Here is a 16884-nt window from a genome sequence, read left to right as displayed (position 1 = left end):
GATCTACACCTGTTGTATTCGGCGCATGTGACAAATACATTTTGATTTCATGTGATTTGATTGACTCTCCTATGTAAAGGGATTGTTCCCATCATATCCCATATTAAATGCCTGTAATGCTTCGGTGAGAGAGGGGAAACTCAGTCATATCACTGTCTTTCTGTCTGTCATAGACACACTACTTTCTAATATTAGAAGCCAAGCCTCCACAGAGACATGAATAATGCATTAATGAAATGGAATGCATCCCAAATGGCACCCTATTCCCCATGTCCCTAAAACTCAACTCTGGACCTTGAAGCCAGTTTCACAGCGTTTTTTTAACTGTTCCCCTCTAATCAGGGACTGATTTACATAGGTGCAATTAATTATCAGGTAGAACAGAAAACCATCAGGCTCCGGACCTCGTAGGGTAAGAGTTGAATACCCCTGCCCTATGTAGTGCACTACGTTTGGGCTCTGGACTATGAAAAGGGAATAGGGTGCCATTTGGGAGGCAGACATGGTCGGTTTAGTAGTAGGCCACATATTTACCTTCGTTGGACAGCTTGATAAACTTGGAGGGCTTGATGACCTTCCCGTCTAGAGTCCAGGTAGTAGTAGCAGGGGGGTCACAGGTCACCTGGCACTGTAGCCGCAGGCAAGATCCGTCCACCACGCTCACATCACTCAGCTTCTGACTGAACACTGGCTCCTTTCCAATGTTGTTGTTCTTCTTATCAATAATCCCACCATCCACACAGTTGACGGTGTTCTTCTCCTTCTCTTTCTTGTCAGGGGAAGAAGCAGGAGCTTTGGGTGTTGCTGCTACCAGGGACTGAACTGCTGCTGGAGCAGGGCTCTCCCCGTTGTTCTCCAAGCTTGTCTGCTTCTTCTTGTTGGCCAGAACTGATCTGAAATCTGCAGGCTCTCCTTTCTCGGCAGGAGCAGCGCCTGGTTTCACGGCGCCCCCCTTCTTCCCCAGGACGGCTCTGAAGTCCACCTGCGCGGGAGCGTTGACCTTCCTCTCATCTTCAGACAGGGTCTTGGGCTTGACCCCTCTGGGCTGGAGCTGGCTCCTGAAGTCCATCTGTTCCGCCGTGATCTCCTTCAGATCCTCCTCGGAGACACTCTTGGTGGTGACTTTCCTGCCCAGCACCGTGCGGAAGTCGCGCTGCTCGGCCTCCTGCAGGCGGATCTGGTCCTCGCAGTGCTCCTTGGTCTCCACGCGCCTCTTCAGGAGTCCCCGAGCTGCGCTGGGCTCCTCTGACTCCACTGGCTCCTGCTGCTGCTGAATGGAGCTGCTGCTAGTGCTGCTGCTCGGTGCTCCTCTGCCTCGCACTGTCCCGTCCACTCCTCCCACACGCTGACAAGGCTCAAGCCTGCAGTAGCACAGAGAGAGAGGGCGGAAGAGGAAAAAAACAGGGGTCGTTTAAAAGCCCCCGGCCTCCACTGGTTAATTGAGGGGGGGGGGGACCACAACTCAACATGATGTTACATCAGAGATGACTTCAGTAGCCTTATAAGGGCAACCAGCCCCTGGCTTTGAACAATGGCACAGCTGGAGGAGGTACTGTAAACAATTTATTTGGTTATATTCAGGGTTTAAACTGATTTGAAACCGGGGTCTGGGGAGGGGGGGCGGGAGAGGGGAAGGCAAAAATAGCCCAGGCTGAGGGGCCTCGACAGTAAAGCAGTAGGATAGCTGGCTACATACGTTTGCTGCTCTCCACCGGACACTACTGCACCCTCACTGACCAACAGAGTGGCAACACAACTGCAGTCGCCCACTTTGTTCCTAGAAGAAGAGAGAGAGAAGGTGAATGGACAACTAGGGAGGGGGAGTGTTTTAACTACTGGTACTTGCTTTTAAGACCAAATCAAGAAGAGGCTATGTGTCTCAGTGATGCCGGTCTTGGATTTGTAACCCTCACACTAACCCATGTATTATAATCATCAATCAAAACATTGATTTAAAATGAAACTTTGTCAGAGGCAGACATGTAGGAGTAGTACCTTATAGCAGTGGTTCCTCAACTTTTTGACCCGCGCACATTTTCAAAAAGCAAGATACAGAAATAAGCTATGTTTTACACTTACATTTTGAGCTGAAAGGCATTCATGTTAGTAGCCAATATCAACTAGGGATATCATGTCACTTCTCTGGAATCCAGAGCAAGCAGATAGGCTCATACGGCCTACCTGTACGCAGCGGAGGTTGCAGGATCGGATGAAAAGTATGGTCTGTCTGTAGTCTTTTCTTCCTCACAAATATCATAATAAATTCGGCAGAACATTTTACATCTTCAGCCATAAGTATTGAAGGCAGTGCGATGTTACAGCAATATTTAGACATATAGCCAGTAGCCACCCAAACTTGGCCTATCTGAAATATGAAAATGATCAATGATATCGCAAGGTAGCCTATCGTTCTGGCAAGGATGCGCCTGTAGCAGATTGCTAAACAGTATTTTATATGGATAATATAAACGTACAATGTTCTTGCCAGGTAAAACCGGAGAAAATTAAACAAGTGCTTCTGGTCACTAATCTGGATATGGGCGCCCGCCTTTGCGTGCCAATGGTGAGGACTGGTCTTTGGTCATAATCAACAGTTAAGACACGCAACTTTTTGGTTCTGAAGCACAGAGATGTTTTTTAAGAAGAATTTGATCCAGTACTGTAGGCCTATGTTAGTAACCAGATCGAATAAGCAAAGGTCTAAATTTAAAATATGTAGCTTATTAAAATATGTTTGGAAAATGTATTTTTCCCATTCAGTTTCACACTCGCGACCCCCCAAAACCTTCTCGCAACCTCCCGGGAGGTCGGGACCCCCAGTTTAAGAACCACTACCTTATAGTATGTTATACTGTAAATGACAGTGTTATTGTGTTCCAACATAAACAGCTCCTTCTCCCGATACTACAGAAGGGAGTCATCTACTGTATAAGGAGTCCAGCACATCTTAAATGGCACCGCAGAAGCCTACCTCAGGCTGATCTCGTAGTCCCCGGCGTGGTGAGACCTGACTCGCCTGATGAGCAGAGACACCACGTCCTCCTTCTGCAGAATCTCATAGTCCAGCCCAGTGGTCACCACCTGGCCCTGTTTCATCCAGGTCCACTGGGGGAAGGGGTCCCCAGCGATGGCACAGGATAGCAGGACATTCTGCCCCAGGGAGGCAGTGGTGGACTTGGGCTTAGTGATGAACCAGGGCTGCACCCCATCCTGGGGTTCTGGAACACAAAGACAGAGACAACATTATTGCATGAATAGGGTTGTGAATTTCCGGTACCTTTTCAAAAATGCACAGATTGTCCAGAAAATCCTGGTTGGAGGATTCCCTGATTTCCAACTTATTCCCTCCTGATTCTCTGATTCCAGGAATACTCTAAATCGGGATATCTGGAAAACCTGAGGCATAAACTACATCTGCTAGAGATATTTCACCAGACATACTGAGCTAGCTTAGGTGGAGTTAGCTAGGCTACTAGCCTACCTTGTACAGTGAGTGAGGCCTCGGTGCGAACCTCTCCCACTTCGTTCCACACCTCACAGGTGTACTTCCCAGTGTCCTCAGGGAAGACTTCCTGGATGAACAGACTGTATTGGCTCCCCTTCCGCTCAAAGTGGAAATCCTCCGACTCCTGGATCTCCTTTCCATTGTGGAGCCACACAATCTCTGGATGAGGATTCCCTATGACCACAAAATGTTACATTAAACCTTGTGTTTGGACAAGACAGAAATCCATTATTTGGCTTTGTTTACCTGGTCACTGTCTCCAAATGATAACTTTTTTGCATTATTGTCCAAAGACCAATGCAAATCATTATCCTAGAAATTAGCATTTTTCACATTTCATGCCCCAATCATCTCAACGTTTCTAAAATGTATCGTTTAGCTCAATAAAGCTACTTTAAAATGATTTGGACATGAAACGCAAAACATACTAATGCTTGGATAATGAGTTGGTTTTTGGACAAAAATTCAAAAAAAGTTTGCATTTGGAGACGGTGGCTAGGTAAACAAAGCCAAAGCATGGATTACTGTCAGACTGTTTACTGAGTAAGGAAACCAATATGTAATTGTGTAATTTGGGTGAACTATCACTTGAAATTATTATATACATGTTATGACAGGTTGTATTACATAACACATGCTATGATTTAGAATTGTCTTGCATAATATTATGCATTTTCCACATAGGTATGATGCATGATCTAATCTAATAAATTGCATGTGGATTACTGTTATCATAAATCTCCATAAGAAAATACAGTGAGAGACCATCCCACTCCATCACTATTTACATTAAATGATGAAAGGCCTAGAATAATAAGGTAAACCATATGCCGTATAACAAGCGACTCCTGCCTCATGCGAACAACCTCTCACACACACAGGAAGTGGGATGATGAAGATTATATAAGAATAAATGATAATACTCCGAGAGGCTGCCCACCCCTCAGGTCACACGTTGGAAGGAAATGCAAACGCAGAAAGAACTGAAAACCAAACAACTCATCTCTGGGGGGGATGAGCAGGAAATACCAGTGTCTAAAGCAAACAGAGTCGCTGAAAATACTGAAAACAAAACCAAAGTTCCGAGTTTTCCAGTTGGATTAATTGGAATAAGGGCCAACACAAGACACCGACCAGGGTTGTATGTATTCATTGTGGCACACTGTTACAAAATGCTTTTCAACAGAATACGAAAACAAGCGGTTTTATTGGACTAGTCTAGGTCAGGGGTGTCAAACGTACGGCCCGTGGGCCGGATCAGGCCCGCAAACGGGTTTAATCCGGCCTGCGAGATGATTTAAAAAAAAAAAAAAAAAAAAAAAAAAAAAAAAAAAGTTTTCTTAAGTATAAAAATGCGCTGCAATTTTTCTATAAAATAAACTGCTGTTCCAATTGCGTCCACTGGATGGCGCAATAGCAATTGTGTTAAGCAAGCAAACTGTTTATACCGGGGCAGAGCAAGTAGGTCAAGCACGTGCAGCCAATGAGCTACTTTGTTTTGCCCGCGATATTTATTACGGCTTCTACTTTTAACATTATGTGCTTTGGCACCCTCATTGCCCCAATATGTCTCTGTCAAAAAAGAGAAAAGTGGACGCAGAGTGCATAGTGTTCCAAGAAAAATGGTCATCCTATTTAATCACGGAATTGAATGGGAAAGCTGTATGTTTGGTGTGTTCAGAGCATGTTGCAGTGCTGAAAGAATATAACCTTCGTCGCCACTATGTGAGTCTTCATGCCGACAAATATGACAACTTTCAAGGACAGCGGAGATGAGAGAAGGTGAATGAACTTTTTTGCACCAGGAGGCTTTGTGTTGCAAGTCATTAAAGATGGATAACGTCATGAAGGTGGTCATCCAAACTGTTAATTTCATCCGATCCAGAAGCCTGAATCACCGTCAGTTTGACAGCCTTCTCAGAGAGAAAGACCACATCTATGGCCTGCCATACCACACTGAGGTAAGATGGTTAAGCCGAGGTGCTGTGCTGAGGCGTTTCTTTGATTTACGAGAAGAAATTGAACAGTTCATGGAAGAAAAGGGCAAACCAGTGTTAGAATTTCATTCCGCAGAATGGATGCCGGACCTTGCATTTATGGTGGATGTTACAGAGCACCTGAATAACTTGAACAAACAGCTGCAAGGGCGCAACAAAGTTGTCACGCAGTATTATGACAGCATACGTTCTTTCAAGTTGAAGCTGTCATTGTGGGAGACGCAACTTGCCGGTGGTGATGCAGCTCACTTCCCCTGTCTGAAAAATGTGTGCGCGACCCAACATGTGGCAGACATGAAGCGGTTCAAAGATAAAATAACTGGACTGTTACGGGAGTTTGAGCAACGCTTTCAGATTTATGTTTATATGTTTTTATGTTGATGTGCTATTGTTTTTAATTGATTTTATTTTATTTGTATATTTAACCTATTCTTGACTCTGTGGTTCTTGCACTTGTTTGGGGAACAGGATTTCATTATTTGTATCTACATTTCTGCCTGAGAAATGACACCCTGATATAGTTCTGTGATCTGTGAAACAGTTCTGTTAATCACTGAGGCATTGTGTGTTTGTGTGTTCTTTTTCTTTAGAATTTTCAAATAAACTTGACGTGTTTTATGATTAATAGTGATGTTGTGCTTGTACTATTTTGGACACACTGTCCTCAGGCTCCAGCTTTATGTTGTATGTTGATCGTATTAAAACAAAGAAAACAATCTGAAGTTGTTGTTTTTAAGTTATATATACCATGATTTTTCCGGTCCGGCCCACTTGGGAATAGATTTTCCTCCATGTGGCCCCTGAGCTAAAATGAGTTTGACACCCCTGGTCTAGGTAGTCACTCCGTGTTTCAGTCCGTTTTCTTCCATTTGGTACCTAATGAATACGACCCAGGAGGAGGAGAGACGAGGCCTTCTCTTACCTGTCACCTCCACGGTCATGATGACTTTGCTACCGTCCATGACTTTCAGATCCTTCAGACCTCGTAGGAATACAGGGGCAGAAGGCTTCAATGGCTTCTTGGTGTCAACTGCATTTGGAGAGCCCATCCTCTTGACACTTTTCTTAGCTGAAATTTAACAATAACATTAGCAGGGTTACTTTAATTCAGAACATGAGTAATTCACTAAGCAGCACACCAAGCCAAGACAACCAACTTGAGATTCAGCTTTCCCCCAATAAATAAATAGTTATTCTAGATGGATTCTTGGAATACTATATATAGAGTCTGGAGCAGATTTCTTATAGAGCGTCTCAAATGGCACCCTATTTCCTGTATGTAGTGCAATACTTTTGAATTGAGCCCTATGGGAGCCCAGTGCATCTCTTGGGAGTCGCTGCTCGTTCAGATAAAGCAAGAGCTCTCCTACATCCAGAACTAAGCTGTCTGGCAATCTACTGCAGCCAGGACATCTGAAACCTACAGTACTGGAGAAACAATGCCAAAGAATTTGTAGAAAACGGTGTTCTCAATGACATTGGCAGCCATGCATATAGTCTGAAAACTTTCAGAGGCTCTGGAGCAGAATGTTACAAGTGTACAGCTGACCCTCATATGGACTTGTAGTGGAAGAATTAGAGGGTGACCAATGATGAAGGTGGTGATGAAGACACGTCGGCGACATGCCGGCGCCAAGGCACAGTGTGATGATTTGATCACGATTTATGGCACTGTCCAGATAGATGGCCATATTTTTACACATCACAGGAGTGAAGCACACTGTCACAATCGTCGAAGGAGGAGGACCAAGGCGCAGCGTGGAATGCAAACATACTTATTTATTAAATGATTTACACGAACAAAACAACAAAATCGATACGCGCCGTCCAAAGGTGCAAACACAAACCTACACAGGAACACGGAACAAGATCCCACAAACACTGTGGGAAAACTGGCTGACTAAGTATGGTGCCCAATCAGAGACAACAAGCAACAGCTGATTCACGTTGCCTCTGATTGAGAACCACACTGGCCAACATAGAAACACAATACTAGAACGAACACAAATGAAAAACTCACACCCTGGCTCAACATACTAGAGTCCCCAGAGCCAGGGCGTGACAGTACCCCCCCCCAAAGGCGCGGACTCCGGCCGCGCCAACCAAACACCACAGGGGAGGGACCGGGTGGGCACTCCGCCTTGGCGGCGGATCCGGCTCCGGGCCTGATCCCCACTCCCTCTCCAACCCCCCAAAGTACCCCTGGTCCGGTCTGGCCCCGCTGTCCGGAGCTGGACTGCACACTGGTGGAGCGGATTGCTCTAGCTCCGGCGTGAAGCAGCTGACCGGTGCCGGACCAGGCACCGGTGGAACAGGCACGGGCCGTGCCGGACTGACGACGCACACCACTGGCTTGGTGTGGGGAGCAGGAACGGACCGGGCCGGGCTGGCGACGCGCACCATAGGCTTGGTTCGGGGAGCAGGAACAGGCCGGGCCGGGCTGGCGACGCGCACCATTGGCTTGGTGCGGGGAGCAGGAACAGGCCGGGCCGGGCCGGCGACGCGCACCATAGGCTTGGTGCGGGAAGCAGGAACAGGCCGGGCCGGGCTGGCGACGCGCACCATTGGCTTGGTGCGGGGAGCAGGAACAGGCCGGACTGGGCTGGCGACGCGCACCACAGGCTCGATGCGAGGGATAGGAACAAGCCGGACCGTACTGGGGACACACACCACTGGCCCTACGCGGGGATCAGGAACGGGCCGGACCGGACTGGTAACACACCCCAGTACCTCTCGCCGTGCCTCTACACTTTCCTTCCCCTTTAATACCAGTGGCCCCCGTAACCTGGCGGCCTCCTCTGCCAACCCGCTGGACCGCTCTTTCACGGCCTCCTGCTGCCCCGTCGTCCACGGCGTGATCCCCCCCCCCAAAACTTTTCTGGGTGTCTCTCCTCTTGGACCAGGCCTCCATGTCTCTCGCCAGACACTCACTCCACTGCTCCAAAGTCCACCCTCTCTGCTCTTCACTTGGCTTGGCCCAGCCGAGACTCTTACTCAACTGATCCCAAGTCCATTCTCTCTCCTCTTCACGCTGCTTGGTCCTGTTATGGTGGGATCTTCTGTCACAATCGTCGAAGGAGGAGGACCAAGGCGCAGCGTGGAATGCAAACATACTTATTTATTAAATGATTTACACGAACAAAACAACAAAATCGATACGCGCCGTCCAAAGGTGCAAACACAAACCTACACAGGAACACGGAACAAGATCCCACAAACACTGTGGGAAAACTGGCTGACTAAGTATGGTGCCCAATCAGAGACAACAAGCAACAGCTGATTCACGTTGCCTCTGATTGAGAACCACACTGGCCAACATAGAAACACAATACTAGAACGAACACAAATGAAAAACTCACACCCTGGCTCAACATACTAGAGTCCCCAGAGCCAGGGCGTGACACACACCTTCGCCAGTGGCTTTCTCTGGGGCAGGACATTCCTATGGAGCCCAGTGGATACTGACAGCCTCAGAGGCACGAAGACTGATTAAACTTGAGTTGACTAATGAATCTAACTGTATTAATTAAATTGTCATGTTTGGATCCTTTCAATAGCTCTTAAAGAGCTGCAAATTTGTATATGACTCACTGGGCTATACGTGTTAAGGATTTATCTTTACAGAGTTGCTGAACTAAACTGGTCGCGGGACGGCGATGTGCGCAGATGTGCGCTCCTTTCGTTTAGATTGATTGTGTTGATTAGGTTCAGAGAATGATTGTGAAGTTTTATGCCTTTTGTTATATTGTTTCCTGGCCAGCAGAGTGATGCTAATTAAACGATGGGGGCCATTGAAATTGAGTTCGCCCTAGGTAGGATAAAAGCTTGATAGGTTGCTTCATTCATTGAGAACTTGTATTGCAAATCTCCTGGCTATACTTTGAGGACCTATGCCATAGTGTGGTGTATATGCTATGTTAATAGACAGACAATTTCCTACATTGTTACTTTGAAGACTTATGGTATGTACATCTTTGATAATTATATTCTTATTGCATACTTGTAATAAATCTTTATCACTTTTAAATTGGCTTCATACTGTAGTCCTTGTAATTCAGAGTAACATTCTTTGTTTTGATGTTATGGACTACTGATAAATATAATTACATTACATATTGAATACTTGGGTTCCACCTTGACATCCCTGCTCTAAACTTCACTCAATTAATTAATGCGAGAACTTTGATAGCTTGAAACAGCTCACAAGTATCTGAACATTGCTAATTCCATAACGGTACAAGATAGACACGCTATAGTCTCAGAGTGTAGTGATGCAACGATTAGCTATCTTGCTATATCTGTCAGAGACAGGGCCTATGACACATGATTATGGAGTCAGATTGAATTATTATTAGGATAGAATTCCTCCTACATTAATTTAATTTTGTCATCCTCAGAAGTCGGAGTGGAATTTCATCCATAACTACAGACTTGCCATCTGGAGAAGTTTCCAGAGCACAACGCAATGCTATTTCTGCATCCCAAATGCCACCCTTTTCCCTATTTAGTGCACTACCTTTGTGACCAGAGCCCTGGTCAAAAGTAATACACTAAATAAGGAATGTGGTGGCATTTGGGACGCAGCCTATGAATATGAGATACGTCCTGAACATTACCAAGAGTGCGTCCCAAATGGCACCCTATTCCCTAATACAGTGCACTACTTTTGATCGGACGCATTACCGTACTCCAATTACAGCTCAATCACCCTTTAGACCTGTGCTCTAAACACCACATCACAGAGACGATTTGGACATTCCAAATGACTGATGATGTGATGTTACTGGCAAACATGTGAGGTACATGTCTTGAATAAGCAAACACTTGGATAATCTCATTAAAGATGACCATAGGACTTAAGGGATAAGGACGATGTTCTTGCCAAGGTCTTTAAGAGTCATGAGAGTTCAAAATCAAATTATTTGAGTCATCATTACACTTTAGTCATAATGGGGTAAAAAGCTAAGTTGAATCTAATGATAAAAACATGTATTATCACAATTACATAGAAAGAAATCACATCATATCAAAATAAGAGAGACTGGGGAGCAAGAGCACAAGCTGTTCTGAGCGGAAAAGGCCCATTTTCACGAGGGACTTCTCTATTGCGGAGGGCTTCCTGAGGAGAGAGAGAGAAACCGAGAGAGACCGAGAGAGACGGAGCAAGGGGACCTTTTTGTCCCTCACTCCTTGATTCATGCGCACCATGTATGGCGTTTGGTTCTACGTAGAGTCAACCCCCACCCCCTCGTCCTCCCCATCCTCCCATCCCCAGGTCCATAAATCTAGTGGCCCTAACCTTGTGGACGTCAGGACCCGACAGACAGGGCTTGTCATAAACACAGCCCACTGTCTGTATACATTTCCAGCATGCCAGAGGGAGATCCAAGGCATCTCCAGCATGTTTCCATCAGCACTGCTGCTTAAAAAGTCCTGCTTGACTGCTGCCTCAGTCTGCGTCCCAAATGGCACCCTATTCCCTTTATAGTGTACTACTTTTGACCAGGGCCTATGGGGCTTTCGTCAGCCCTGGTCAAAAGTAGTGGGGAATATGGTGCCATTTGGGACCGACAGTAACTTTAAACAAAAGTGAATAATAATGCAGGGAGCCTAACTGCGTGGGACATCCTCTACCAATCATCAGGCATGCAATATTCAACAATATTCTGTTTAAAATTCTATATAAAATGTTTGCATTTCCCATTGGCATTTCAATAGTAAAAAGAAACCATCACACCTTACAGTATTCATATACAGTGGGGAAAAAAAGTATTTAGTCAGCCACCAATTGTGCAAGTTCTCCCACTTAAAAAGATAAGAGTGGCCTGTAATTTTCATCATAGGTACACGTCAACTATGACAGACAAATAGAGAAAAAAAATTCCAGAAAATCACATTGTAGGATTTTTAATGAATTTATTTGCAAATTATGGTGGAAAATAAGTATTTGGTCACCTACAAACAAGCAAGATTTCTGGCTCTCACAGACCTGTAACTTCTTCTTTAAGAGGCTCCTCTGTCCTCCACTCGTTACCTGTATTAATGGCACCTATTTGAACTTGTTATCAGTATAAAAGACACCTGTCCACAACCTCAAACAGTCACACTCCAAACTCCACTATGGCCAAGACCAAAGAGCTGTCAAAGGACACCAGAAACAAAATTGTAGACATGCACCAAGCTGGGAAGACTGAATATGCAATAGGTAAGCAGCTTGGTTTGAAGAAATCAACTGTGGGAGCAATTATTAGGAAATGGAAGACATACAAGACCACTGATAATCTCCCTCGATCTGGGGCTCCACGCAAGATCTCACCCCGTGGGGTCAAAATGATCACAAGAACGGTGAGCAAAAATCCCAGAACCACACGGGGGGACCTAGTGAATGACCTGCAGAGAGCTGGGACCAAAGTAACAAAGCCTACCATCAGTAACACACTACGCCGCCAGGGACTCAAATCCTGCAGTCCAAGACGTGTCCCCCTGCTTAAGCCAGTACATGTTGAGGCCCGTCTGACGTTTGCTAGAGTGCATTTGGATGATCCAGAAGAGGATTGGGAGAATGTCATATGGTCAGATGAAACCAAAATAGAACTTTTTGGTAAAAACTCAACTCGTCGTGTTTGGAGGACAAAGAATGCTGAATTGCATCCAAAGAACACCATACCTACTGTGAAGCATCGGGGTGGAAACCTCCTTCCATCAGCAAGCGCATTGAAGATGAAACGTGGCTGGGTCTTTCAGCATGACAATGATCCCAAACACACCGCCCGGGCAACGAAGGAGTGGCTTCGTAAGAAGCATTTCAAGGTCCTGGAGTGGCCTAGCCAGTCTCCAGATCTCAACCCCATAGAAAATCTTTGGAGGGAGTTGAAAGTCTGTGTTGCCCAGCGACAGCCCCAAAACATCACTGCTCTAGAGGAGATCTGCATGGAGGAATGGGCCAAAATACCAGCAACAGTGTGAAAACCTTGTGAAGACTTACAGAAAACGTTTGACCTGTGTCATTGCCAACAAAGGGTATATAACAAAGTATTGAGAAACTTTTGTTATTGACCAAATAGTTATTTTCCACCATAATTTGCAAATAAATTCATTAAAAATCCTACAATGTGATTTTCTGGATTTCTTTTCTCATTTTGTCTGTCATAGTTGGCGTGTACCTATGATGAAAATTACAGGCCTCTCTCATCTTTTTAAGTGGGAGAACTTGCACAATTGGTGGCTGAGTAAATACTTTTTTTCCCCACTGTACCATTGGAGGCTGCTGAGGGGAGGACGGCTCATAATAATGGCTGAAAACCATGTGTTTTATACCATTCCATTCACTCCATTCCGGCCATTATTATGAGCCGTCCTCCCCTCAGCAGCCTCCACTGTCATATACTGTAGTTACATGTACAGTATGATGATCTTAACTTACAGCTAACACTGCCATGGCTGTTCTTCTACAATATCTTAGCCGTGTTGAACATAGCAGACTCACCCTCCCTCTTAGACTGGCATCAATTAGACTGGCACCAATCCCTCATCTATTTGTTCTCACAGGTTCAGTGTGATGCCAACTTGCCAAGCAAATCAATGGCCACTTGGCTTGCAGCTTGCCCATCTGCATGAAGCGTTGTTCTGTATCTAAAGATGTGATGGTTGTGACTGACACAGGCAAAGCGTCTTTAGAAAGAGACTCTTAATCAGATTGGAGTGAAGGTTAATCTGTAGTCAGTGTCATACTGTTACACATTATAAGTGTATTATAATGCATTATAAAGGACTTCATAGAAAGTGCTTCCAAACAGATTCCAAAAATATTCCATTACCACGTGTTGATTGTGGATGTCCTTAAAGTTATACTCTCGCTCTGCTCTAGCTCTCTTTGCTACTAAAAATGAATGAGTGCCATTAGTTCTTAATGTATGAACAAGATGGTTGGTGTGCTAGCAAGTCAAACGAGTGGTATTTCCCTCCATCTCTCTGTCATGATCAGCCTGTGCTGCATGCTGAACTCACAGTGCATGTGTGGGAAAATGATGGTATTTCACATTTTAAAAAGCTCAACCTCTGCCATGAAGCCCTGTGTGTGCTGAAAGACAAGGATTTTGTCCCAAATTGCACCCTATTCCCTATATAGTGCACTACTTTTGACCAGGGCCATGGTCAAAAGTAGTGCACTATATAGGGAACGTGGTGCCATTTGGGATGTAGACAAGATGCATGCTGGAACAGAGAGAGCAGATGTTTCCTTAAATGCAACATCAGAGCCCTAAAATAGCTATTCTCTTAGAGCAGAGCTGCTTATCAAAGGGCTTAAAGTACTCTCAATAGAGACATTTCAGAGCTTTAGTAAATGGTAAAATGCTCATTCTTCTGAGAAGAGAAGCATATTTCCTATCTCATGGATTGAGCACATTCTCAATGCAGCCAAAAGATTGCTAAGCCTTAAAATAGCCTGAGCGTATTAGATTCATATTATGTATATATTTATATTTAAATATATACAGTATATGTTTCTATATATAGCACATTTATAGAATTTGTCAGCTTGACATGCATGTGTGTTCAGATGTTCAAAAATGTAATTTAATTTAAATGTATTTTAATAACTTGGAATATCCATTGGGCATTCCCCTCTATGACCATCATTTTAGTAAAACAGACCTTTTCCATGGCCTAAGAAAATATTTCCAAAGCTATTGTGGTGTACACTGAGTGTACAAAACATTAGGAACACCTGCTCTTTCCATGACATAGACTGACCAGGTGAAAGCTATGATCCCTTATTGATGTCACTTGTTAAATCCACTTCAAATCAGTGTAGATGAAGGGGAGGAGACAGGTTAAAGAAGGATTTTTTTGCAATTGAGACATGATTGTGTATGTGTGCCATTCAGAGGGTGAATGGGTAAGACAAAATATTGAAGTGCCTTTGAACAGGGTATGGTAGTAGGTGCCAGTGTGTCAAGAACTGCAATGCTGCTGGGTTTTTCACACTCAACTGTTTCCCGTGTGTATCAAGAATGGTCCACCCCCCAAAGGACATCCAGCCAACTTGACAACTGTGGGAAGCATTGGAGTCAACATGGGCCAGCATCCCTGTGGAACGCTTTCGACACCTTGTAGAGTCCATGCCCCGACGAATTGAGGCTGTTCTGAGGACAAAAGGGGGTGCAACTCAATATTAGGAAGGTGTTCCTAATGTTTTGTACTGTCAGTGTAATGTGTATTTTCTCTAAGATGCAAAGGATAGAGAAGCACACCTGGGGCCGAATGTATCAAGTGTCATGATCTAGGATCAGTTCTAACTTTTGGATCATAATGAACAACAGAACATGGACAGGGGGGAGCTGATCCCACTCTGAGAAGCTTGATACATACGGCTCTGTAGAGGCTCCCAAGCCCACCTTTGACGATGACTCTGGAAGTACACACTGCTCTCCCATGGATGTTCTCAGCGACACACGTGTACTGGCCTTCGTCCTCTGGCAGAGCACCCTTGACTGTGAGTTGGGTCAGGCCATTCTCAAAGGCAAAGTGTGCATGTGGCATTGGCTTGTCTGGAGGGGGGGGGGGGGGTAGAGGAACATGCATCACACTCGAGGAGGAACACCTAAACACAATCAACTCCCAGCAAAAAGACTTTATCTTACACTAAGAGCAATCTTTTGGTTTAAAAGTAAAGCAGGGCTGTATCACATGGAGAGAGATAATTTAAGAAAGATTATTAGAAATTAAGCAGTTTATCATGCGGGACATGTTATGTGTAAATCCTATCAAATCAAGAGACTAATATTCATTAATTCATATTAAACTAATAAATGTTTACTGTGAAATCGCTCATGAAAATGAATAAATATGTTGAGGCAAAATAAGACACCTTATAATGTAAAAAACCTTGTAACTGATTGATACAATAGCACAAGATGTTCCTTTATGTGTGTTGATCTTTCCCTGCAGGCCTGAGTTTACACAGACAGGCAGCTAGCTAGCTCTGTGTTAAACTGAGCCTGGATGAGTTGTGATGCTCGAAGGTGCATAAAGATGTCAGAATACAGATATGACGTCATTGTTTTAGCACGATCCACAGAGTTTTGAAACTACAGCATGGTTCAATGCACCAATAAATAAATCAGCACAATCACTTTTTTTTTTTTTTTTTTCAAATTCCCGGCATCTTTGAACTAAAATTGAGATCATGTATACTGTGCTAATGACGACACAAAAAAAGAGTAACGGAGAGGAATGTACAATACGGTGAACTTAGCAAACAAGGCATATGTGATAAATGCATAGGGGCCGCCATATTTATGCACTTCCGCTATTATAAATGTATCTCGCTCCCAGTGCTGGACCACCCAATCCCAAGAAGGGCATTCACTTTGAAATCCAGGGCAGACTTTTTTTATGTCCTGGTGGTAGGCATTTCATAATCGGCCTGCACAAGTCAGAGTCTTGGAGAGAGAGAGTCTCAGATGTCTGCTTTTGGTGCACAAACACTTGCCAAGTCTGGCTGGGTGTAATATTTCAGGAGAGGTTTCAGGAGGCAGCGATGCATGTTTTTCCTTTATATGGTTCCTAGGCCTCATATTTGTTTAATGGCTGTGGGTGTATTTTCCAGCGGAAAGAACAGAAGAGAACAGAGGGCTGTGAATCGGTTGGTCCTGGGATCCAACCGAGCGGGGACTATTTCTCTTCCCTGAGATAAGTGTGATGCCATTAACTGTCCATCCGTCTTCAAGAGACAAGAGGATAACATCAACAGTTCCCGAACAGCTCAGACCTGGAGCACTAAGAAGTGGCCTTGTGGAAACTATGGCTACGTCCCAAGTGACACCCTATTCCCTATATAATACAGTACTTTTGATCAGGGCCTATAGGGCTCTGGTCAAAAGTAGTATACTATGAAGGGAATAAGGTGCCATTTGGGACGGAAACAATGTGAGATCCTTCTCTAAAACCTGCAACGACTCAATTCTATTTGAGTTTAAAGATTAAATCTCTATTTTAAAAAGGCTTCTTAAAGGCCCAGTGCAGACAAAATGTGATTTTCCTTTGTTTTATATACACTACCAGTCAAAAGTTTGGACACACCTACCCATTCAAGGGTTTTTCTTAATTTTTACATTGTAGAATAATAGTGAAGACTTCAAAACTATGAAATATGGAATCATGTACAGTTGAAGTCGGAAGTTTACATACACCTTAGCCAAATACATTTAAACTCAGTTTTTCACAATTCCTGACATTTAATCCTAGTAAAAATGCCCTGTCTTAGGTCAGTTAGGATCACCACTTTATTTTAAGAATGTGAAATGTCAGAATAATAGTGGAGGTCTACAATAATTTTTCTGGGTCTTGGCTGATTTCTTTTGATTTTCCCATGATGTC

The 16884-nt window shown here is 44.3% G+C and overlaps 1 protein-coding gene across 5 annotated transcripts in view; it reads right to left on the bottom strand.

The window, feature by feature from the left end:
- LOC311144135 (myosin light chain kinase, smooth muscle-like) overlaps positions 1-16884 on the bottom strand; it is a 107440-nt gene that overhangs the window by 27429 nt on the left and 63127 nt on the right. For all 5 annotated transcript variants that reach the window (XM_084180123.1, XM_084180122.1, XM_084180124.1 and 2 more), the window contains exons 12-17: positions 14901-15053; positions 6425-6571; positions 3482-3679; positions 2972-3218; positions 1697-1777; positions 535-1361 (exon numbers count right to left, since the gene is read on the bottom strand). In XM_084180123.1, the coding sequence (XP_084036249.1) occupies positions 535-1361; positions 1697-1777; positions 2972-3218; positions 3482-3679; positions 6425-6571; positions 14901-15053 (1653 nt within the window). The remainder of the gene's footprint in view (positions 1-534; positions 1362-1696; positions 1778-2971; positions 3219-3481; positions 3680-6424; positions 6572-14900; positions 15054-16884) is intronic.

This window comes from Coregonus lavaretus, assembly GCF_964263955.1.
Source record: "Coregonus lavaretus genome assembly, chromosome: 16".
Lineage (NCBI taxonomy): Eukaryota > Metazoa > Chordata > Actinopteri > Salmoniformes > Salmonidae > Coregonus > Coregonus lavaretus.
The sequence above is the reverse complement of the archived record's forward strand: the minus strand, read 5'-3'. Positions and strand labels throughout refer to the sequence as shown.